The 22,594-nt window shown below is 44.8% G+C and overlaps 2 protein-coding genes across 22 annotated transcripts in view; one reads left to right on the forward strand and one right to left on the reverse strand.

The window, feature by feature from the left end:
* Window positions 1-22,594, forward strand: part of RASAL2 (RAS protein activator like 2) — a 389,304-nt gene that overhangs the window by 362,662 nt on the left and 4,048 nt on the right. For 20 of the 21 annotated variants that reach the window (XM_005540081.5, XM_005540082.5, XM_074022720.1 and 17 more), the window contains one exon: window positions 1,603-7,421. The exons of the other annotated variant lie outside the window; for it this stretch is intronic. In XM_005540081.5, the coding sequence (XP_005540138.1) occupies window positions 1,603-1,745 (143 nt within the window). In that variant the 3' untranslated portion in view covers window positions 1,746-7,421. Of the gene's footprint in view, window positions 1-1,602; window positions 7,422-22,594 lie in introns of those variants that run through there. 21 annotated transcript variants of the gene reach the window in all.
* Window positions 7,172-22,216, reverse strand: CLEC20A (C-type lectin domain containing 20A). Its single transcript, XM_074027053.1, has 8 exons — window positions 21,868-22,216; window positions 20,894-20,959; window positions 18,461-18,826; window positions 16,942-17,015; window positions 14,885-15,728; window positions 11,629-11,733; window positions 10,767-10,852; window positions 7,172-8,178 (listed from the first exon to the last, which is right to left on the reverse strand). Exons 1-8 carry the CDS (start codon window positions 22,214-22,216, stop codon window positions 8,098-8,100), a joined length of 1,971 nt encoding a protein of 656 aa, XP_073883154.1. The 3' UTR covers window positions 7,172-8,097.

The raw sequence follows: 22,594 nt of genomic DNA on the forward strand, positions 1-22,594 counted from the left end.
TTCCCAAAATGAAAAGCATTTTATACCAGATGCATGGGGTCATTAATAATGCTGATTTTGTATATCTTACCACTTGAGTTCTCCATCAGGGAAAGAAAGATTTTTTTTTTAAGTGATAATGACAAGCAAGAGCTAGTTTGTTGTTGTTTCTTTTTTTTAATATACTTTGAAACTGTGACCACCAGCACTGCTACCTTACAGATCCTGCTTTCCTGCCCCCAGAAAGCAGGAGAGTAAAGGGAAGTATTATTTGATGCCAGGTGGTATGTGATTTTACCTAGATTTTCCCCCAGGGCCATGGTCTTCACTCTTCTTGCTCCCAGTAGCATGTGTCCCAAAGTGTAGCACTACGTGACAGCCCTGGGTAGCTGCTGTTTTAATAGCAAGGAGCAGCACCAGCCCTCAGCCCTGCTACCTCCTCTGTGAACTTTACCATGACTAAACTTTACCATGCTTTTCTCAGGGTCAATTTAAAAGACCCCTAAGGTAGTAAAGCTCCTTTTGGCTTTGGAGGTATTCCCCATATGCTATTTTCTTTTTAATTTTACAGGCATAGGTAAAGACTGTTTCCTGTGTTGTTTTCTGAAAACTATAGACTTCATGTTAGAAAGGTTCTGGAATGATTTACTGAGCTGCTGAAGCTAAGATTAGGGTATCTCTTCTAACCTAATCTTTATCAGACTGATAATGTTTTGGTTAAATGATTTTATAAAAAAATTTTAGGTAGTCCTACTTCCTTTAGTTAGACTGCCTATTTTTTTCCCTCTTTTTTCCCCCTTGGTTTTTGTGTGTGTATATTCACCAATGCTTGGTTTCCAAATATTGTTTCTAAAGCATTTTTTTTCAGAGACTCAAAAGTAAAATGAAAGCAATCTCCGTATTGGGCAGCCCTCCTGGAGTAACTCTGAGCTGGAATGGGTCTAGGAGCCTGTGTTCTCTGTTTGTTCTCATGTGTTATGTTGATGGCATTCCCTTTTCGGCCACATCTCCCTCCCCATATTCAAGTAACTCCTTGGTCTGAGCTTTTTGGCTGCTTTTTTCCCCTCTTGCTGTTGCATCCTCACCTTGTTGGTGACTCTACACTGCCACCATGTATTGTTTTAATTTTGAGCACAATGTGAATTCTTTCCAAATGTGACTGATATACCCTGTTTGGGGGCTAAGAACCCATAGATCACATGCTCTTCTCCTCTACGAAATGAAACCTCTGGTGCTTCTTTCTTTGCCACCTAATTTCCATGTTTCAATTTTGACCTAAAGCACTTAGTATAGTAAGTAAGGCAGCTTGATACCTCTGTTGCATAGTCTCAAGTAACACATGGTATCACTTTTACATGAAAGTCTAATGTCCCAAGAGATTTTTAATAAAAAGCCCTGCTATGCTGAAAGAAAAAGAGAGAGAGAGAGACAAAAAATAAACAGACCCATTGGGCTCAGGGGAAGCTGAACCTGACCAGTGTGGAGAAAGAGGCAGAGACGTTCCATTTGGGAAGCACCATGCATACGGCTGTTTGAGAGAAAGCACTGGACTAGTCACTCAGTAAAGAAAGCGTGTTACCTCCTGCCTATAGCCTGAATAAAGGCATGATTGGTGTGTTGTAGGAAAAACGGATCGTGTCCCTGGATTCAGCCAACACCAGACTGATGAGCGCGCTGACCCAAGTGAAGGAGCGGTACAGCATGCAGGTCCGCAATGGCATCTCCCCCACCAACCCCACCAAGCTTTCCATCACGGAGAATGGTGAATTCAAAAACAGCAGCTGCTGATGGGCTTTGTGAATAGACAGACTGTGGAAGGAGACAGAAGGAAACTGATCCACTCTCCTATCCCCAGACCTTTACCTAGCCCCTCCAGGTTTACAGAATGTTGCTACTTCACAATGGCAATGTGGTGAGAAACTCTTGAATGAAGAAAGGAACCTTGTCTTTCAGGGCATAAGGCAGTGACTTCCGAGGTCAATGCTTTTCCCCCACATCTCTATGTACATAGGGAACTTAGTTCTGGGCCATGTACAGAAAATATCACTGTAATATACCAAAAGGAAGTTAATAATGTAGATTACCTTTTTGATTATTGCTATTTTTATTATTGTTTTCCTCTTGTTGAAAGCACTGCAGTTGTTAGAGGAAGTAAAGTAGGAACTGTTGTGTGAGTGAGACACGAGCCTGTAGGTTCAGTAGGTAGAGACCAAGCATCTATCTGATAGAAGCACATGGAGTGCAATAGGACATTGTGAGAAGGAATTTTTCAGGGATTCATCTACTAGTTTAAAAACCCCACTCTGGCCCCCTTGTCCTTTCAGAAAACATGCAAATACCAAGATCCATACAAAACAATAATTTATTCCACTGATCAACCAAGACTGGTTCTGGTTGGAAGCTAATCTGATTTGGGGATTCACTGTTTCAGAGGACACAGACAAAAGCTGTTGCATCAAAACTGGACTTTAGGAGTAATTTCGATGGAACTCCTGTCAATATGTTTATTTCCTCTGTCTACAGCAGATGGGAATCTTCTCTTTTAGATAGGGGCTTTTTTTTTAACCCCAATGGTAATAAAGGGTGTTCTTTTTCCTCTTTAGAGTTTACAAAGCTATAAATATTTGTCTCTCCACGTACCATCTTCATCTTCACACATTCACTGCGCTTTCCTCCCCATGGTGGGAGCCGTCGTCACCAACAGGGTTTACTCTCCCCTGGAGAGGTTATTTAAATAGCTGTCCATAAGCCATCCAAATCAACACCCTTTCTTCCATACAGAAAAGGGCTAACCATACCATAGCTGGAATCTCTGAATATTTCCTATTAAAATTTTTTTCTGTGTGTTACGTTATAATTTTTGTTTGGGATAAAGACTTTATCCATTGTACTAGCAAATCTATGGGGGGTAATTTTATCTCCATCTTTAACTTTTAAAGTGCTTCTTCCCCTTATCCCCTCAATAAAGAAAGGAAATCCAAATTTGAAGCATCACTCTCTTAAAAGTGATGATTGCTCATGTTTAAAAAAAGAAAAAGAAAAAAATTGAAAGTGTCAGGATGGCACATTCCAATTGTTATTCCCATGCTGGTAGATCTGACAATAATGACCCAGTTTCAACACTTGTCATCTATAGCCTTATTATTATAGAACAGAAAAAGTCATGGAAATGAATTCATTTCCTTTTTTCCAAAGGTGTGAAATATCATCTTGAATGCAACCTTGATTACCAGAAGTATGGCGTGTTACATGTTAAACAGACATTATATATACAAATATATATACACATATATATTCATACATATGTACATATAACTGCACAAATAGGAAAAGTTCATGCCTTCTATGCTGTTCAGATATAATGTTAAAAGGGTCCTGAACCTCTTTAAGCAAGATCTAAGCAGTTGTTTTATATTGAGAAAGCAACAATGTTTCTCGAATAAGTTGATGTTGATTTTAAATTACAAGCTTTAAAGAATTTTTTTTTCTAGAAAAAGGGGATGGAAAAAAAAGGACCTGAGGGAGCCATATGCATCAAGTGAGTGTTTCCCCATAACAGATTATTTATAAGGGAACATGTATAGTGCCCTCTTTTGAGTGATGCCGACAGACACCAAGCCCTCCTTTTCACCGAGTCCCAGGCTTGCATTCCAACCTCTTGATCTCTGCCCTCTCTCAGGTGGATCTTTGTGTTGGACTTTATGTTTCAGCAACCTCACCATGGCCACATAAGCCACAACCTTTTAAAACTGTTTATTTCATAGCAATCCCTGTTTCTGCCAGACAGAGATCTAAAATGGGAGTTTCTCACTGTGTTTATCTGATCTGCACACTTTATATCCAGCTGTTTTGGCACTTTTACATTTTCTTCACCTTTGGTATTTGTTTTGCAAATTCTTACACCTTCTCTCCAAGCGGAGGGCACACTGTGGTCAAAATCACTTACTTTATTAGGAAAAAGAGCTAACTTGCAAAGTGTAGTGTCCTTTGTTGAAGGAGGAGGGATGTAAGCATAGATCTGTTATTGTTTCTGGCTATTCTCAGCTCAAGCCATGTTTAATTCATTCTTTGTAAAAGCCTTCAGTTGTGCCACAGAAAACCTGGTAAGAGAATTGTCAGTTTCATTGGCCTTAAGTATGTAATGTGGGTGATGTCTTGCCATTGAGGTTTGGAAGCTCTTAAGTGCTGATTATGGATTACAGAGGGCTGATAAAATTACCTATATTGGGAATTGAGAGAAGCCCAAAAAAAAAAATCAAATGTGCTTTTGATGGATAGAATGTATCTTATTAGCATTATGGGAGCTCCTTAGAGGGCTGTCTTCACTGGAAGATTTAATGCCCAAAACATTTGGACAGATTATGCAGCCTTCTACTAGCAGGTTATCTTGAATGAAGAAGAAATAGCAAAAAATAATAATAGTAAGAGCATTACAGGTAAACTAAAAGTTCAGAGTTGTTGACAGATGTTAAATGTTAGGTTATCCTGTGAGCCTGCTCCTGTCCAAACATTTTTCTCAGTATTTCTTTAGAGAATGCTGCAATCTGTAGAACTTACTCTGAAGGATTTTTTAAGAAGAGAAGCCACCAACAGGTGATAATTTTTATGGAGCTATTTCTTAATTGGCTTTCCCTCAGTTCAAATAACTTTGTTTTGCTGGGAGGAGGTACAAGGCTGAAGAGGGGCAAATAGATTAAGATAGCAATGTCTTGCACTTCCTGTTTCCCTCAAAACAATACCACATTGTGGGTCGCAGGATAGATGAGGGTTGAGTGGAATTTGGAATTCAGGTGAAGTGCTTGTAAAGTGCATGTCAAGCTGACAACAGACTTGACCATTAATGAGGACAGTGTTGGTAGGAGTCAGAAAAGAGCTTCATGTTCCCCTTTTATATTACTGAAGCAATAAGCAATCTGAGCTGAAGCAGCAAAAAGAGTCACATTTCCATCAGGTCCTCATATTCCCTGAGTCTCTGCAATAAAAGCCATGTCAGAGGAGAGATTATAACTAGGTAACTATAACAAGCACTTGAGCACTTACCGTGTTCCAAGCACTATCACCAAGGTACTGTTTGGATTTATGGCAGTCTAACGGTAAGAAAAATGTGGTAAAGTGAGGTAATCATGCTGCTATAGCTTTTTGCTTTTTTTCATATGGTATCAAGTTGGTCAGAATTAGCTTTCTCTGACTGGTCTGCTTCTGTGTTTCTCTGTGATGGTGTTAAGACTATGAAAGAAAAAGAAAGATTACCTAAGACTGCTATGAGCATTAACTATATGCCCTTAAGAATGAGCTTGACTTTGGAAGTACAGCTTTTCAGATCTTAGTCTACCCAGGGCCTTTGTTTATGCGTCTGTGGTTCTGTAGACCCTGGCTTTCACTGTGTTCTCAGAGGTACACCAGATTGAGAACAGAGTAGTCCCAGAGCAAAATTACTGCCATCAAGTGAGTTTGCATTCATATTTGTTTCCCCTTCCATCAAGGGTTAGTTTTAGTCATCTCTAGCTTGGAGTTCCTGAGAAGGCTGGTTATGGGACTGAGCGTGGGAAAGGAACCCTCTTCAGCATTACCTCAGTCCCATCAGTCTACTCCATTGTGACCTTGAGCCCCACACATGCTTGACACCAGGCTAGACTTGTCACAGGGCCAAACCCAACAGCCACATGCCACAGCTTCACTGCATTTTCAGCTACACCTTTGGAGGCCACCTTCTCCTATCAACTGTGGAAAGCCAAAAGGGCTCCCTTCTCCATTCCCCTTCCCTTTTTCAAGTCTAATAGTGAAATCTCCTGCTTACCCCAGCAGTAAATAGAGCAGTAAATAGTTGCCTTCCTACCCCTTACCTGGGGGCCGATAATTTGAGATACTTTGTTTTTTCAATACGTCAGTTGAAGGATTTAGTTTCTTAAAAGCAAGAAGTGTTGGAGTGTTGAATTTCTATTTAGAGTCTCTTTTCATGTTTGAATGATTGTTACTAGTTCTAGAAGCATTCTCATTGTCATGACCCAATTATGTACACTCTTGGGTTTAGGAAGGACAAAAGTGATGAAATTTGCATGAGATAGAATAAACATCTTAGGAGGAGTGAAAGAACCTGAGGAAGAGACATGACCCATAAGGGAATGAATGCATAAGCAGAGCCTTCTCAGTAGCCCAGAGTTTCCAGGAAACAGGAAGATTTATATCCCTTGCCCACTCTTAAAATACATAGATACATAGAAAGGCAGTCTCTGTAGACAACACATGCACACACCCACACAAAACAGAATTCCTGGCGCTTCCTTTTTCTGAATGTTAATCCATTTTATTGAGCAATGATTCCCAAACTTTGAGATTTTCAGATTTTGTGCTCTCGTTTTTTAGATTTTATGACAGTCATTCTATCATCCTTAAAAATGTAGTATATGTGTTATATGTATATATAAGTTAAAGTGACTTGAAATTGACTTGGTTTGGCATTGTCTCAAGAACCCTAGATATCATTGATACCATGGGGAATCATAGAAATAAAGTTGAATATCACTGATCTGAGAGTAGGGTCCAGAAATAAGTAGTTTCAGTTCCTGATCAGTTAAGCCTCAAGTGCTTGAGTAACCAACACAGCAAGACTTGGGAAATGCAGTGAGCTCCCGAGGAAAGGAAAGCGGTAGTCTTTGCCTGCATTTCAGCATGCATTTTCATTTCCTACTCAGTTCTATCTTCCACTTAAATACCCTCATTTGACCCTAGAAAGTTTTTGGTTTTTTTTTAGTTTGAGACTTAAAACCAGATTTATTTGTTGTTGTAGAGAGATTTCCACAGAAGTTGTGTTTTACGGACCTCCATCATCTTTGTGGGGGTACAGATATTTATGTGTAAATATCATTTTATGTGATTTCCAAATTTTCAAGGGAAACATTTCAATTTCCCAGTTCAACAAAAGGTTAAATACTAATTGACTCAATGACCACCTTCAGAAAAGTTAAATAGTAAATTAGGTTAAATTTTGACTGGTGCTTAGACATTTCCTAGTTATATTAACTTAAGCAGACAGCAACACATTAACCTGAGTTACACCGGCGAGGAATTTACATTCTAAATTTGATTTTGTTTTTCATCTCCAGGGCCTTAATAAGAGTGTGTTAACACACAACTATTTTACAATGATAGCTCTAAATAATTTATTTTTTATTTCAAGAAAGAGAAATACACCTTAGAAAAACAAAACCCAAGATTTTATTTTATTTTTAAAGCCATATTTTTGTGCTAGTAGCATTTAGATTGTTCCGTATGTGAGATCCATATCTGCATTTCATTACCTGGGTTTGTTCTAAAGAAGATTTATTTTTGTTCTGTGAATAATTTTTGACGGTTCTTGTACATGTACAGATATAGATACATTTGAGGTCTTTTATTGATATTCCTACAAAGAATATAAATAAACTTTAACTTTAAACATTTCAGACTAAAGTTGCTACTATATTTGACATATTGCTGTCTTCTAGCGTGCACCTGGGTGACCAGGACACTTGGAGAGAAACAAGAAAGGAAATGTATGCCAGAATATTATTCTGAAAATATATTTTAACATTAAGAACAGTCTGTCTTAGAATTTTCCAACTTCCATGTAGTAAGATTTCAATTTAGGAAAAATAACTAGCATTAACATGTATTGTGATAAAATTGTTACTTTCAAATTCTGCAGAATTTGAAATCTCTTTAATAACTTGTGACAGGTAAAGTTTCCTTTGGTTTATTAGGAAGTGTAGCCCCACTTAGCTTCCTAGACCGCTACCATCCTCTTGTAATTTTCTAGTTAAATTAATGGAGTTTGTTTTCAGGATTTTTGGTGTTTGGTTCAGGTTTTTTATTTTAAATTCTTAATAGAAGTTCATTTGTCATTCCCAAGATTATTGTTCCCAAATACACTCATCTTCTCCTGCATCCCTGTTTCATTCTGTAAAATCCAGGGATGCAGGTTTCATGTGTAGTCTTATTTTGTGTTAGTTGTAGTTCTATGCTTTTTGGCACATCTCGAGTTCTTCCTAATCTTGTTCTACTAGGGATTACAAAATTAAAATTTACTCAAAATCCAGAGAAGATTTCATGAAAGGGAAACCGCATATCCATAGAACTGTGCTATTTTTTGTTCACTTCGAAGCTGACCCATTTCAGTCTGAATTGTTCGTGACCTAATGTAAGCTTTAAGACTTCCTGGATCTGAAACATCAAAAAGAGAGAAAGTGTTGATGCGGTCTTTTTACCTCATGGTCCTCTTAGCCATAAACTATCCATCCATATACGCTTTATGCATATCCATACCCCGTAATTGTTTTTAGCCTCCCTCCAGCTGCCTGACTTTTTTTATTAGCATTTTACCAGTAGGAAAATATATAACTCAATTTTGTTAGCAAAAAATATATATATATATTTAATGACAGAACACTAAAACAGATGACTACATTAGTGGTTTTCAATCCTGATTATTCATCAGAATCACTGGGGAGTTAAAAAATAAAAAATAAAAAACAAAAAAAAAAAAACAGGAGTACCTCCTGAGCTCCACCATTGAACAATTAAATAGAATCTCTCTAAGGATTGGACCAGGCTCGGCTTTTTTTTTTCTTTCTTTCTTTCTTTTTTCTTTTTAACCTTGCCAGAGGATTCCGAAGAGCCAGGGGGTAAGAACCACTAGTCCAAATCAAGCTGTGAGCACTGTGTGTAGGTGTCTGAAAATGTTTTCTGTCCCCAATCCTGAAACTAGGGTAAGCTGGTTACAGGTGTTTCCTTACCTTCTATTTGGAATTTAAAATTCTACTAAAACTGACAATATATACTCAGCCTTCCCCCACATACGCCTTGTCCCCACCAAGCCGTCCTTTAAGTCTGTGATGTAGAAATTCTCTCCATTAACATGGTCATCCCATTTACGGAATAGATACATTCTGACAAAGCTGACCAGAAGACGGAATTCCCTATTTTGACCTCAGTTTCCCCACTGGCTTCAATTTAAAGCAGAAGGTAGATGGCTTCTAGTTTGGTGTCAGAAGCTTCAATGAGTATACCCTTGAGGAGTGCTGAAGGACCCAGGCCAGAATCAAATATGCTACATTTGACTTTTAAAGAGTAAACAACAGGCCGCGCGCGGTGGCTCATGCCTATAATCCCAGCACTTTAGGAGGCCAAGGCAGGCGGATCATGAGGTCAGGAGATCCTGGCTAACAGGGTGAAACCCCGTCTTTACTAAAAATACAAAAAATTAGCCGGGTGTGGTGGCGGGCACCTGTAGTCCCAGCTGCTCGGGAGGCTGAGGCAGGAGGATGGCGTGAACCCGGGAGACGGAGCTTGTAGTGAGCCAAGATCGTACCACTGCACTCCAGCCTGGGCGACAGAGGGAGACTCCGTCTCAAAAAAAAAAAAGTAAACAACATAGAGAACTCAAAGTTCCTTTGCCTACCTTACCAACCCCTACCAAAAAAAAAAAAAAAAGGTTCTTAACTTTTCTGACCTAATATTCAGCACTGAAGTCTTATTACTTGAAAGTTATCAGATGCTAAATTACACCATTCGTACTTGTCCTTTCAGTAGCAAAATGTACTGAAAGCTCTCCAGTCCCCCCTCCACTCCTGGCAAGCATGCAGTCATGTGCTCATGTGAATTTTCCAAAATCATGAGTATTTTGTAAGATTCAGTTGGTTCTATGAAATTACAATAAAGAGTATTGTATATTTTATTATAATTTGTAAATTGTGTGCTATACATTCTTTATATCAGTAAAATTTATAATAAACACATATACATTATATACTCACACACACATATTGCTGGTCTTTCTAGAAACTTGATTTTGTGAAATTCTAGAATGAATTGCCAGGGTGATATTTGTTTGGCCTATGAATAAATTGCAATGAACTAACAGATAAATGCCAATGTTTCCTTTTCTGTAAAATTAAGATTGTGGCTAAATAGTCTATAGGGTACTCTCTAGCACTGATATCCTGTGGTTATTATCTGATATAATTGAGAAATGTGTCCTTAGACCATGTTTAAAAACCAGCTTGAAGCTTTTCTCTTAGTATTTAGGAACAATTCTTCCTCTTCACAGTCTCCCATGGCACAATAGTTTCTAAGAACCAAAAAAGTCTGGAATAAGTATATATTCAGAACACTACAGTGATAATGTTGATAATAATAATAGCCGGCCAGGCATAGTGGCTCACGCTTATAATCCCAGCCCTTTGAGAGACTAAGGCAGGAGGACTGCTTGAGCCCAGGAGTTTGAGGTTTCAGTGAGCTATAATCGCACCATTGCACTGCAGCCAAGGTGGACAAAACAAGACCCTGACTCAAAATAGCTAAGGTTTATTGAGCACCAACTATGTGTCAGATTATTGGCTAAGCACTTTATATGGAATATATCATTTAATCATAACACCAACCATATGAGTTAGACATTATCATTCCTGTTTCATGAGGAAACTGAGGCTCAGAAAGACTAAGTTGGCCAAAGCTACACAATGGATAAGGGCAAAACTAAGACCCAAACTCAGATCCTTCTGTGCTGTCTTGACCAAAAAAAAAAAAAAAAAAAAAAAAAGCTTAGGAAAGACATTGGAGAGGGTAAGAAAAGATCCAAAAAGATCGTGCCACATAACCAACTTGTGACCATGAGCCAAAGTGATGGCAGTGGAGCAAGATGAGGTCATATTCCACAGGTTTTCCACCTTAATATATTGGCTTTTTAAGATTGTCTTGCAATGTCAAATCATCTGACTGATCAGAATTAGAAGAGTGGGCAGAAGTCTCACCTGTCTCAGAAATTGGTCTTTCATCTCTTCTGGGTCCATCAGAGTTGAGATGGTAAAGTCTGCTTTCAGGATTCCAAAAGGGTGCCCTGGAAAAGAAGGTGCTGCCTGTTCGGGGGAATATTATCCTATTGCCATTTCAAGCTCTTAGCAGTCAGGAGTACCCAGTGGACACCATAGATGCTACATGCCGATTTGGGATTTCAAAAAGAAGAAAGAAACTGCTGAGCAGAAGAATGCTTAGCGACAATTAGGACCAACCAATTAGTGGCTGAAGAAAGAGTCCCATGGCTTTGGGTAATGCAGGCTCTTCCACAGCCTGGCTACCCGTCAGGCAATTATTTTCTTTTTTGTTTCCTCTGTATTTTTCTCCTTATTTTAATCCAGTAAGTGGATACTCCACACCATCCTGGAAATACTCACCTCTCCTTGAGCTCCCCACCACAGAAAATTCTAAAGAAGTTCTCTGACTCTTTAAATAAATTCAGCCTTTGCCCATGAGCCATCCATAATCATTACAGGAACTACAATCTCAAAATAAGACTGTATGTGCATTATATTTTATTGTTTATGAAGTTTATAATTATCTCATTGGGTGCTCACAACAACCCTATGGTATAGGCAAGGTCGTTTTTTCCACATCCCCTTCGCAGAAGAGAAATAGAAATTCAGAGACTTGTCCCCTAAATTTTCATAATAGTCACGGAGCATAAACTAGAATCCACCTCTTTATTCCTATCCCTATTCCCAACATTTCGTGTTGTCTTTCATGAAAAGGTCTCAAGGGCCCTGTGCCAAGGAGTGACTGTCGAGATTTAACTGCTCCTCTGGTAAGAGTAGGAACTTGGTAGACAGAAGCAGTTACCTGATTTTTGTGCTGATGTTTTTTTAGATTCTGAACTCAGATGTTGGGCCTCTGTGGCAGCGGCTGTATCTCTTCTATCAGTGCCACTCCCTACACTGGTCACAGCTACAGGAAAGGAAAATAGAAGATTTATTGCAAATACAGCCAGGAGTAAGGTGGCCTGATGCTGGTGATTGCCCCTGAGCTAAAAGGCAGGAAAGGACAGCCACTACTAGGCACACAGTTGCTGCAGAAGCCAGCGATGTGGGAAGCTCAATTCCTGCCAATCCCTGACTCACCCCCACAGGCTCTTGTAACCCAGCACTTGAGCTGCTACACTATCATCTTTCAGAAAGCACCCCTGGCAGCAGGATCTGTGGGGCTTGGGCAATGTTAGGAGGTTTTTCCTCATCAAATTTTTTTTTGTTCAGTAGCCTATGCTCCAAAGGGCCTAATGTCCTTATTTTGTCTGCCAGCTACACAAAGCCCCCACCATGGCACCCAGGGACCCTGAACATCGCCATCTCTATCCCAAACCAAGTGTAGGCTCTCCCCCAGCACCCCCTCTCTTCCTGTATGGCTGGCCATGCCCGGAGGCGCTCCAGCCAGAGACCCTGGTGTCCTCAGTGGCTCCCTTGCTCCGTCTCACCTGCTCTCATGTTCAGTCACCAAAGTCCTGTCAGTGCCTTGCAGATGTCTTTTTATTCTTTCAAGTATGGAAATAATCCTTTTATTTGGAATATATTATTGTAAAACATTTAAGCAAATTTATCCCCTCCCCAACCCAGGGACACCCATGATTAACACTTTGCTGTAGAAGGTCCTTCACACTCACGAATTTGTTAATTTGAATGTGTAAAGATCTCTCTTGTTTGCTTTAAAGGCTGCTTAGTAGTATTTCACTGAATGTACCATAACTTATGTAACCAATCTGCTTTCAGTGGACATGACATTGTTTCCACCTTTGCACTGTAATAAACAATGCGGCAACAAGCAGCTGTGTGTGTGGAGGGTGCATATGTATGTGTGTACCTCATATTATTATTTCCTTAATCAATTTCCAAAGGTAGAATTTCTGTATGAAAGATTATGCACATGTTAAAACTGACACAAATTCTGATACCAGAGTAATAGCCCCAGTCGGCATACCTACTGTGCCAAGATCACTGTTTTTCCCACATTCTCAGCATTATCACCTTTCAAATCTTTGCTACACTGGTAAGTACAAAAATAAATTTTAAAACTGCATCTTTTGGATACCTGTAATCTCACACCTGTAATCTCAACACTGGGAGGGTGAGGCAGGATGATCACTTGAGGCCAGGAGTTCAAGGCCAGCTGTGCAACATAACGAGATCCTGTCTTTAAAAAAAAAATTGCCAGGCATGGTGGTGTATGCATATAGTTCTAGCTACTTGGGAGGCTGAGGTAGGAGGATCGCTTGAACCCAGGAGTTCAAGGCTGCAGTGAGCTATGATCATGCCACTGCTCTCCAGCCTGGGCAACAGAGTGAGACCTTGTCTCTAAAAACAAAAACAAAACAAAAAGCAATAAAAAGTAACCATCTTTATAAATTTTGCATTTGTGTGATTCAGTGAACAAAGCTGAGCATTTTTAAAAATGTATTTGTATTGGTACTTCAGTTAACGTCACTCGTGAACAATGTAAAATCAATTCCCTGTCATGTCCCTTCCCACTCCAGTGCTCCACAGCAGGCCTCGGTTCCACCTACCCAGACTGTGCAATATTATTTCCCCACATACACGTTTCCTGTTTCTCCTTTTCTGACTGGCTGTGCCTTCAAAGGCCTCTTTCCCCACCCAAAGCATCATTAATTTCTTTAATAAAGTGATAAATGTGTAAAATTCAGAAACACAGAAGAGGAGGGAACATCCGTATTTTCATCCCCTGAATATAGTCACTGTTAACATTGTCACACATCTTCTTCCAGACTTGATTCCTAAGCATTGACATTTCCTTTCAGCCTTGTTGTGACTGTATTATGTACATAATGTTGATAATGCTTTTTTCCCTTAGCACCCTAATATAAGCATTGTCCTACATCATCCTAAGCACCTTGCTTCTGGAAATGCAGATCTGAGCATTTTGCTCACCTGCTGTAAACCTCTGATGGCTCCATTGGCTGGGGGATCAACTCCTTCAGATTTTGCCCCCAGTGTACCCCTTTCTCCTCATCCCCTACCACTCCCTTCCCCAATATGTGGCCTACACCAGTCACATCAAACTGCTTGTCATTCCCTAGCAAACCATACAGTTTGACATCTGTCTTTACACATGCTGTTCCTTCTGCCAGGAAGAACTTTCTATACTTTTCTGCCAGATGAAATCCTCCATTGTTACACCTTCTATCCTATTACCACCTTCCAGGCAGAATGAAATGAATTGTTTTCCTGCCACAGCTCTTGGTTCACACTTCTGGTGCAGCACTTTCCAAACTGTCCTGACGGTCTCCATTAGTTCCTAGGAGACCATGTGCTTCTAAAAACAGGAAACAGCCCTGCTCATCTTGGTATCCACAGTTCAATGCCTTCTTCAAAACAAGTACTCAGGAAATTATTGTCAAATTAAATTATCTACCAATGTGCACTATCCTAGTCCCCAGAGAGATACAAAGAAATACAGAACAGCCCCTGCCCTGTGAGATTCTGCAATCTCAATAATTCATAATTGTAATCATTTATAATTAATAAAATGAGAATGAGGCCAGCCCCATATATTAAGGTAAGGAGAGAGGTGGGAGAAGGAATGATTCACTAAACATTTCACTAGAGAACTGAGATTAAAATGGTAATAACTACCATTTATTGAGTGTCTGCCAGATGCCAGGCACTGAGAGATGAGAAAAATAAGGTTCAGAGAAGTTAGGAAAATTGCGTAAGACCACACAGTAGGTACTGGAGCCAATATATTCCCACTCTTGACTGTCAGACTCGCTTTTAGAACCAAAATGGATTATTTCTCCCCCAGATCACCCCACTTCACCTCCATCTCCATCCTAAATTACCCAGGGAGGACGAGACAGTGAGCTGGCTCTGGCCAGACAGGACCCCTGTAGAATGCGCCGGAATGCAGCCGGAGTGGGAGACTGTGTCCCAGCACACAACGCCCCCACACCACACTCCACCTCTCATCCTCAACTCCCTGGCCTGCACCCTATGCATGGAAGCAGGCCTGGTTGCCCCAAAAGAGGAACTCGCCGAGGTGCTTGGGCCTGCCTGGGATGGAGGTCCTAATTTACAGCAACGCGTACAGGCACCTGTTTGGGTCTCTGGCGAGCTCCCAGCTGCCTCCGGGCGGGTGTTTTGACTCAGGGCTGCAGAGTCAGGGGGTGCAGTTGTCCTTTGGGGCACAGCTGGGCTGCCTGAGCCAAATGAGTCCGAAATGCTTTCTTTGGTCCGGCTGGATGTGGCAGACCCAGGGGGTGCTGCTATCCTGGGAGTAGCTGGGGCATCGCGGGTGGAGTCGAGCGTGGGGCTCGAAGCAGAGGCCAGAAGAGTCGCAGCTACTTCCTGGGGGACAGAGAGGCTCCCCCAAGAGGCCGCAGCAGGGCTGGGGGGCTGGGTCGCCGAGGGTGCGGGGTGCGAAGACCCATTCTGGACAGTGACCGCCGGCTTCCTGGGTCTTTCCCCGGGAACCAAGGTGCTCCCCGGGGCCGCGAGATTGTCTGGAGGGCCGGATGTCACCGCCCCCTGGGGCTGGAGGGCCGCGGAGCCCGCGGAGGCGGAAGTGCGCGGGTAGGGGGTGCGGGGGCCGGGCTCGCGGGGCTCCAGGCTGCCCCTCTGCGTGAGCCGCGCGGCTGAAGCCGGGCCCCGCGAGGCGCCCACGAGGCCGGTGCTGGTCCCTAGGGCCGGAGAGAAGACTTCTGTGGGGTCCGCTGCGCCCAGGACCCCTCCCAAAGCCGAGGGCGCCGACGAGTGACGAGTGGCGTCGCGCGGTGTCTCCCCGGGCCTGTGCCTCTTCCGTGCCTGGCCTTGCCCAACCCAGTGCAGACAGGGGCGAGCAGGGAGGGCTTCCTGAACCCCATAGCGCGGCCCAGGTGGCCGGTGAGCCTGGGGCAGCCAGGCAGGTGCCAGGATAGACTTAGATGAGAAGAAGACAGGCTGTCACCCAGCTTCTGACCCAAATCTGACCACGGCCGGCCTGGGCTCTATCGCTTTCAGGGTGAGGTCCCTGGCGACTCACAGAGGGCCCGGCCGGCAGGATCTGGGCTCCCACACTCTCCAGTGCTGACTGTCCCCACCCCACCTGCAGCTCCTTCCACCTGCAGTCCTCACCCAGCCCCGCACCCCACAACACTGCAAGTTAAATCCTCCTCATCCTTCCGATGGTTATAAAGTCACCTCCTCCGGGAAATCCTCTGGACAATTATAGGGGCGGGATGCTCCCCTTCTCAGTGTCCCCACCACACCTGTGACTATACCAAGCACCAGCCTCTTCCCAGCTGGCGGTGAGAAGCTTCAGAACAAGCCTTCCCTCCCCAAAATCTTGCCTGGTGGCTGTGCCTGAGCTAGCACAAGATTCCATCCACACTTTTTAACGAGTGAATGAACGAGGCTCTGCTCGACCTTGATCAAGTGCCCTCACTTCTCTGTGTGCTCAAAAAAGGCAATAATCCCTTTGTGTGACACAGGAATCTGTAAGAAGGCCAGGAAAACGGTGATTTTGCCCTCAATTATTCTAGTTAGCCTCAGAACTCTTGGGAAGTAAAATGAGGTAATAGCTGTGAAGATGTTTCAGGAATTTTAAAGTGCTATAGGAATGCGGTCACTGTCCTTCCCAGCCACCTCCCCACACATAATGACAACAGCTCATCCCTCATCCTCTCCCTGCAGAGGAGCCTGCAATTCGGAGGGACTTTGCAGTGCCTCCCTCTGATGCTGAGCCTCAGGACCTCTCTGAGGATTCCTCCTCAGGAGTACTGCTCGGGTGTCTTCCCCTCGGTCTCCCAAGCCAGGATCTCATCCTCTCACCTGAGAGACTGTACAGCCTCTCCTGGGTCTCTTGGCCCTGGAGCTGCAAATTCAGTGGCCCAATTCCAAGAAAAGGGAGTTTGATGTGGCCCAGTCCTCCTTCCCCCATCCCTGGCTGGACCAGCAGGGTGGGAAGCAGAGGGAAACTCCCGTCTGTATAAGTGGCCCTTGACTGCTGCCCCCTTAGCTCACCCCTTTTCTAGGCATTCACTGGCCCTTCTAGGAGGGGCCTATGCAGCCTGCAAGCCACCCTTGCCACTTCCCCAGACCCTGAAGACCCAGATCCAGCCAAGGACAGGCTCAAAACACCTCTGCCTGGCCTGGAAGTTGTTTCCTCTGTCACTTCTGTTGGGGAAGTTGGGGAAGTGCGGAAGAGTGGAGGCAACTCTGCTGATGCCCGGTGTCCAGTGGAGGGGTCTGCAAGAAAACAGAGTGAGTGTGAGGGCAGAGTCTGCAACACCCAGCAGGTGAGCAGCCACCCCAGGCTCTGATGGCCCCGCATTTGGTTACCCATCATGGTAGCCAAACTCAGGAGGGCACAGTTGTTGCACACCTGCCATGTGCCAATCCCTGCAGGAGACACATCTCCAATCCTCACAGCAAGCAGCCCCTCAGAGAGGAAGAGTGTCTTTATGGATAAGGATCATGTGTCTCATCAAATCCAAAACACAAAAAGAAACAGCCAAGAACAAGCAAATCCACAGAAACAGAAAGTAGGTCTGTGATTGCCGGGGAGGGGAGGGGGTGACTGCTACCAGGTAAGGGGTTTCTTTGGGGTGGGGGGTGATGAAAATGTCCTACAATTAGATTAGTGATGAATGTATTAAAAGCCACTGCATTGTACCCTTTAAAAAGGTAAATTTTGGCCAGATGCAGTGGCTCACGTGAGCCTGCAATCCCAACACCTTGGGAGTCCAAGGCGGGTGGATCACCTGAGGTCAGGAGTTCAAGACCAGCCTGGCCAACACGGTGAAACCCCATCTCTACTAAAAATATAAAAATTAGCCAGGCGTGGTGGCCGGCACCTGTAATCCCAGCTACTCAGGACGCTGAGGCATGATAATTGCCTGAACCCAGGAGGTGGAGGTTGCAGTGAGCTGAGATCATGCCACTGCACTCCAACCAGGGAGACAGAGTGAGACTCTGTCTCAAAAATTAATTAATTAATTAATTAATTTAAAAATTAAAAGTAAATTTTAAGATGGGAACTATAGCTCAATAAAACTTACAAAAAAAGAGAGGTGGGGGAAGGGGAAAGGAGAGAAGGAAAGAGCAAGGCAGAAGGACGCCCATCACACAGGATGCGGGTGCCAGGCAGGCTTGGGCTCCCATGCATTCACAGGGACAGAACAATGACAGTGGCTCCCATCCACCAGGGGCCCACTCTGTGCCAGGGTTTCTACTCTACGCCTTACATTCACTTTCTCACTCAGCCCTCAAAGCCATCCTATAAGGTGGGTGCCATCAATTCATTTTGTTCAATAGGTTTCCCAGATAAGGAGAAGGAAGCTCCAAGATGCTGCCCACCTTATTTCTAGCAAGTGGTAAACTGTCTGATTCCAAAGCTCAGACTTTTAACTTCATTGTCCAATAATGAATTGTTCTTGCTAATTGCCAGTGCCCTCAGCCTGGATGAAGTCTGTTCCATTATTTAAAGATCCCCAGAATTAAAATAATACAACTTCCTCACAAGTTTATAATGCAAGGTTCTCAGGAGCCTGCTCCAGAACTCAGTTTCCCTCAGAGTCTAGAAGTGCTTCCTTGGAACTATCCTCAATATCACCTGCTGCCAAATAAACCCATTTCCCACCTCGTTTTACCCTCAGTGGGCCGAGGGCCAGCAAGAGCAGACTCTCACTCACCATAGAAGCAGATGAAGGGCAGCGGGGAAGAGCAGTTCACTGAGTACACTCTTGGGGAGTAGGTCATATAGATGCCGAGAGCTGCGCACAGTCCTCTCACCATCATCGGCACCTGCAGCCAGGAGGGGATGCTGGCCCCCAGGTCACTGGACCAGCTCAGAGATCCAGAGTTCGCATTGAGGTAGAGGCCAATCCAGGCTTCAGTCTCACTCATGATGGATCTCAAAGCCTCCTTGCCTGTCTTGTCTGTCACCATCTGCAGGTCGGCCAGGTCCGTGTGGTGGCTGCGGCAGTACAGCAGGGCCGAGGACCATGTCATCACTTGGTCAAATCGCGTGAAGGTCTGACCACCAATCTGGACCACAGCTGGGGTCAGAGAATGTGGAGCTCACAGGCCTGAGGGTCTGGGTCTCTGACAGCCCAGCCCTCATCATCCTTAGGGATAGAATTCTGGTCTGACATGGGCCCTTGTCCCTCGTCCTTGAGTGTTAGGTTTGATCAAAACAACAACAATTTTATAGGTAGACTAAATACCAAGTAGGAAGAATGGATGAGATATAGCGGCAGGTGAGGAAGACATTAGGGAAAGCAGGGCTTAAGAGTTCGTGTAGTTATATGGCCTCACAAGTTCAGTTTAAGTCTTAATTTCTTCATCTATACAATGGGGTAATAATAGTACCTAAGGTCAGGATTACATGAAATCACATATACAAATGGTTTAGCACAGTGATATATTAATAGTAAGCACTTGGCAAGATGGTAGTGACCATTTCGGGGGAGATTATGAGGAAGACAGAATAATCTTGGTTTGGGGTCACCCTCGAGTATGATTTCTAGGGGTTGTGCCTGCCCCCACTGGCTCTCAGGCGAATTCAGGACTGAGCAGACTAGAGGAAGAGTGTGATCTTCCTAGGCTCACCGTGCCTGGAGAGCCAGGGAGAAGAGGCCAGCCTGGAGGCACGGGCCCGGTAGACAGGAGGCGGAGCAGGTTCAGTGGCCTTGCCTTCCAGGGGAGCCGGACAGACTGAGATGCCGGCCTCCCACAGCCACCTCTGCCAGTCCCTGCCCGAGGCTGGACTGGGCCAGGTCCTGAGGTAGGACAAGCCCAGCCTACCCAGCTCCTCGCCGGGCCTGTCCCATCTTGCAGCACATGAGCCCACACATCTGAGATTCCAGACAATGGAAGATTGGAAACGATATGAGTGACTGGGACTCGGCCTGAGGCATTGATTCTGGGGGCCCAGAAGAGGAAACACTCCTGTTTGCCGAGACGGGAGTCACATCCTCAGATTCAAATGGAGCCTCCCAAACTTGGACATGGGCCTTTCACCTAAGCCCATCAAGATTTGCCTCCAATTTCCCTAACACTTTCCCTATCTCAACTGATGTTTTAAAGTTACTCTTGATTAAACCCCTTGTATGTGCCAGCCCTGAGCTATGCATGTGGCCTGTGTCATCTTTGAAAACCCCACTACTATCCTGAGAAGTTGGTGTCATTAACCTCAGTTCACAGATGAGAAGGAGGCTGAGGGAGGCGACAACCTGCCCGAACTCGGGCCATACTAGAGATTCGAACATGGGAAGCCCACGCCATCTTCACTCTACAACTCTGTACTCCATACCATGCAGAAAAGCCACTCCTCAGAGCAGAGTGAGTGAGTATATCGCCTCTGTCATAGAACTTATCCGTATCAGATAGGACGAAACTTTTTAAAAGATACCAAGGCAGTAATACCGGAGGGGACTATTTCAGAGAAGCCGCCCCCACCCCCAGATGGATGAGCAAGTACTTGGGCTGTGAAGAGAAACCACCCAGTCCCCAACCCCAGAGTGACAGCTGGGCTGCAACCAAGGGCTCATCCACTCTCTGATTTCAGTCTCTGATTGGAGACTTTGAGCCAGTCACCCTCCCCTCTGGGCCCATCAGAATAATAAAGACAATGGCCAGCTGTGTGGTTCATACCTGTAATCTCAGCATTTTGGGAGGCCAAGGCAGGTGGATCGCTAGAGCCCAGGAGTTCGAGACCAGCCTGAGCAATATGACAAAACCCCATCTCTACTAAAAATACAAAAACTTAGCTGGGCATGGTGGCATGTGCCTGTAGTCCCAGCTATTCAGGAGGCTGAGGCAGGAGGATCACCCTCCAGGAATGTTGAGTGAGCTGTGAGTGTGCCACTGCACACCAGGCTGGGAGACAGAGTAAGACCATCCATGTCTTAAAAAAATAAAAAATAAAAATAAAGACAATGACTGTCTCCGTGGGGTTCAGTCAGGGGACAGCAAAGCCTGGAAATCCCTCCTGGACAGCCAGGCAGGAGTCAGGGGAACAGAGGGGCCCTGGGGGTGGGGATCCTGCTGGTTGGTCCTGATGGAGAGGTCCAAGGCAAAACAAGCCAAATTCCCAGAAAAGGGAATGGGGAGCAGGTGTGTACCTGGCTTTGGAGAGGTGGTCAGGCCGACAGAGGGCTTCGTGGAGATGAGGTGCCCGACGTCAGGGTCTGTAAAACAGAAACAGACCATGAGTTACGGGGAGGCCCAGGATCCTCTGCAGGCAGGAGCTGCCCAGTTACCGCTGGGAAAACCTAGCTCGGGGGCAGACAGGCTCGTCCATCCCTTTCTACATTGATTCAATCCATTCAATACATACTAGGCACCTACTGGGTCGCAGACGCTATTCTACGCCCTGGGAAAAATGACAGAAATAAGACAAGCAGAGTCCTTGCTCTTGAAGAGAATATGAGAGGGAGCAAATCTTGCAGAGAGGTGGGAGGAGCTGCCCAAGCAGAGCACAGCAAAGCTTCTGCAGTGAGAAGGAGCCGAAGGAAGTCATGTGGCTGGGGCAGGAGTAGGAGATGAGGCCAAAGAGGGGAGGCGAGGCCCGATGGCTAAAGAAGGACAGGATTCTAAGTGCTGTCAGGGCCTACTGATTCTTTTGTTTACAGGGAAGTGATCTGATTAACCTTTTTAAAAGCTCACTCTGTGTAGAGAACAGACTTTAGGGGGCAAGGGCAGACCCAGAGGAGAGACAGCGCTGACTTGACCCCATGTGCTAGCAGCAGAGGTGCAGAACTGGAGAGAGGTGAGGGGTCAGGACCCATCTTGGTGGAGTGTGGGGACAGTGTGGGGAGCAGGGGACAACTCCATAGGCACACCCCTCCCTTTGCAGGCCTCCTGGTCCGAGGCACACTTACCACCCGTGGGAATCTCTTTGCTCCCTTGGGAACCCAGCATTTAAATCTAGGCAGCCACCACTTGCTACTTCTCAAGGTCCCGGGGCAGGCGCCATGTGGCTGTGTTGGGCATATGTGAGGTTGGTCCTCCATAACCCTATTTGAGAGGTGAGGATGGCACAGAGTTGGATTGAGCCGTGGCCGACAGAGGGAAAAGCAGGAAGTGACACTCTTACCGGGCAAGTGCTGTGCATGCCACAACCAGCCCACGTATGATCTGCCCAACAGCAACAAGACAGGAGTCAGAGGCACTGGTAGCCGGGACAGAGAGGGGCCCGGTGGAACACAAGGAGGCGGCTGCTGTTCTCCAACAGCTGGAGCCTTGCGCATGGCGTACCGATGGTGGATTTCCCGCAACGATGCCCGAGGAGTTGGCTCCCACTCCCCACTTAGCGGGAAGCAGGGGATCTCCCAGAGGACGGCTGCTCCCCTCCTGCCCAGCTCTGAGACCCTAACCATCCACCTGTGCTTTCTGAGAAGGAGACACTGAATTCTGCTCTTGCTTCTGCATAGGTACACATGCATCCCCCGAACCCCAGCCTGTCTTTCCCTCTTGGCTCCCTTTCTTTTTCTCCTTCCTCCAAATCCTTAACTGGCAAGAAAGGAATTTTCCAGATTTTATTTTTATTCTATCCTGACTTACACCCATTTTTTCTAATGGGGTGTTCAGAGTAGGTATGCAGAGGAAATAGAAACAGAGGCCACAGAGAGAAAGTGATGTTGCAAAAACAGTAAAGTCATGACCAGTTATCCTCTGAAAGGGTGCTTCTCTCTCTCTCTCTCCCTGCCCCATCACTTGCTATTGAAAAGCAACCCTGGGCCAGGCCCAATGGCTCATGCCTATAATCCCAGCACTTTGGGAGACTTGAGGCAGGAGGATCACTTGAAGGCAAGAATTTGAGA

This window comes from Macaca fascicularis, chromosome 1, assembly GCF_037993035.2.
Source record: "Macaca fascicularis isolate 582-1 chromosome 1, T2T-MFA8v1.1".
Lineage (NCBI taxonomy): Eukaryota > Metazoa > Chordata > Mammalia > Primates > Cercopithecidae > Macaca > Macaca fascicularis.